At 63.4% G+C, this 2,133-nt stretch overlaps 1 protein-coding gene across 1 annotated transcript in view; it reads right to left on the bottom strand.

Moving 5' to 3' along the window:
• agap2 (ArfGAP with GTPase domain, ankyrin repeat and PH domain 2) overlaps positions 1-1,262 on the bottom strand; it is a gene marked incomplete at its 5' end in the record, with an annotated part of 22,596 nt that extends 21,334 nt beyond the window's left edge. Inside the window, 2 exon segments of the mRNA XM_079741584.1 lie at positions 61-370; positions 372-1,262. Coding sequence (XP_079597710.1) covers positions 61-370; positions 372-1,262 — 1,201 coding nt within the window.
• Between the last annotated feature and the right edge of the window lie 871 nt (positions 1,263-2,133).

Raw genomic sequence — 2,133 nt, 5'->3', positions numbered from 1 at the left:
TACTGTGTCTGTCCACGCACACAGGGGTGTGGATCCTAGCAGGCCAGGGGTCGCTCTTACCTTCCTCCTCGCTGGAGTCCCTCTGGATGTAGACGGGGGGCCCCGAGGCCGAGGGGCCCGAGCTGCTTTTGGTGAAGATCCCGCTGATGAACTTCAACATCTTCCTGTCCTTTGCAGAGCCGCGCTGGCTCTGCTGGATCTCCCTGTTCAGAGCCAGGTCCTCTGAGAGGATGTTGAGGTCGCTGTTGTCCAGCGTGCGGCTCTTGCCTTTGCGCGGTTTGGGCGGCTGGCTGGCCGGGCCGGGCAGGGACGCCGACCCCGTCTTCAGCCTCTCCTTCCTGGGCATGTCTCTCATCACCGGGCCCCCCCCCCATCTCCAAGGGCGTCCCGGCCCTGGCCCGGCCGTCGGCCTCGTCTCGCGGGTCCCTCCAGCCCTCCGTCCTGCTGGCCTCGGCCCAGGAGGCCCGGCAGGGCCCTGGGGAGCGGGTGGGCATCCGGCTGTCTTTGCGGTCCAAGCTCTGGGCCGAGGTGGGACTCCGCTCCCTGCCGTCTCGGGAGTCCCGGCCTCGAGTGGTGACGCTGCTGTGGGACTTCAGCAGGCTGACCGGGCGCTGACCGACGGGCCTGATGGGGAAGCTGCTTGGGGTCGGGGTGCGGACGGGCTCCGACGTCTCCATCGGCGACATACCGGGCAGCGACGGAGAAACGCATTTCTTTGCCTCCGAGGCGGAGGGCGTCTTTTCACCAGCCGTTTCACCAGAGAGCGTCTTCTCCCCTCTCCTCGGGTCTCTGTCCACGGCGGTGTGTGTTGGAGCCCTCTCGGAGGCTAATGGGATCGTGAGGTTGCACAGTGGCCTCTCGCTCCCTTTGGCTGGGGCAGCATCACCAGCAGAAGGTACTTTGTCTCTTGCGGGGCCGAGGGATTTTCTCTCCTCCTCCTCCTCGTCTCGGAGCTCACTTAGTACGCTTCCCCTCTGCGTGGCGCCGTCTTCCACCGCACACGGCTGTCCCTGCATCCCCCCTGCCCCGCGGGCCGCCCTGCCTGGGGCCTCGCTCTCCGCCGCCCCTCCTGTGACCCGGTGCGCCTGGCCGCTCGCTCCCGCCGGCCCGGTCTCCTGCCTGGCCTCGGCCCTCGCCTCTCCCTCTCTCCCATGTCCGTTCTTCCCGGTGTCCTGGCCATCCTCCTCCAGCGCCTCAACCTTGACCAGTGTGAGGGAGATGAGGTAGGTGGTACGCTGCTGCAGGGCGCCGCCTCCACTCATGTGCTCGGGCTAAGGGGGACAAACCGCAGATGAATGAACCGACTGAGCGGCATGGACCAGCGGGCGCCTCAGCAGCGCGCCGTGGTGGGGCCCCTTGGAACGACGCGGCGGCAGAATGGGAAGGCTGGGCTCACATGGAGGCGGATCAGGTTTTCCCTCAGACGGTATGACGGCCGGGAAGTCGACGGATCCATCTATCAGCCCCGAGCGCCACCCCTTGTCGCCCCCCACTTGAGATTTCGATTTCCGTCACGGTTTGCTCGGCTCGCCGTGTTTCACATCACCGCAAAAATAGAACCGCCGAAACGTCCCCGCCGCCTCTCACGTCTGTCAATAGGCTGTCAATTCACCAGAGGCAACGTTCCCTCGGTCCTGGAGATGAATGTCTAGTCCATACCCGAGTCAAGCCCGTCTAATACATATGCATGCGACCGGAGAAGATCCTCCTCATTACAGCGCCTCCAGGCTGCTAATTATTTACTTGACCTTATTCCTGTTAGGTGGTCTTGATGAATCTCCCGCTGTTGTCGGAAAAAAAAGGGTTTGTCAAGGTTCAGTTTCTTTTGATATTCCCTCCGACCATTTTACCATTAGCGCCTCTGATGATAAAGAGTGAGAAGACGAAGCGGCAGCATCTGCAGTGACAGTGGGAGCAGTCCGCTTCAGATCATGGGGATCTCATTCCATGCCTCGCATGAGTCCTGACACGCAGCGTCCGTGCAGGGGCCGGCGGGGGCAGGCCGTCGTTCTGAGGCCGACAGGGAGGATGCTGATCAGCCACCCGGGGGACCCGGGAGGAGGAGAGACGTCAATGGAAGGCGAAAGAAGATCCCAGGCTGTGGATGTGTGGAGGAGACGCCTGGACGAGCGT

The sequence above is a fragment of the Pollachius pollachius genome (genome assembly GCF_949987615.1).
Source record: "Pollachius pollachius genome assembly, chromosome: 8".
Classification (NCBI taxonomy): domain Eukaryota; kingdom Metazoa; phylum Chordata; class Actinopteri; order Gadiformes; family Gadidae; genus Pollachius; species Pollachius pollachius.
This window is presented reverse-complemented; position numbering and strand designations above follow the sequence as displayed.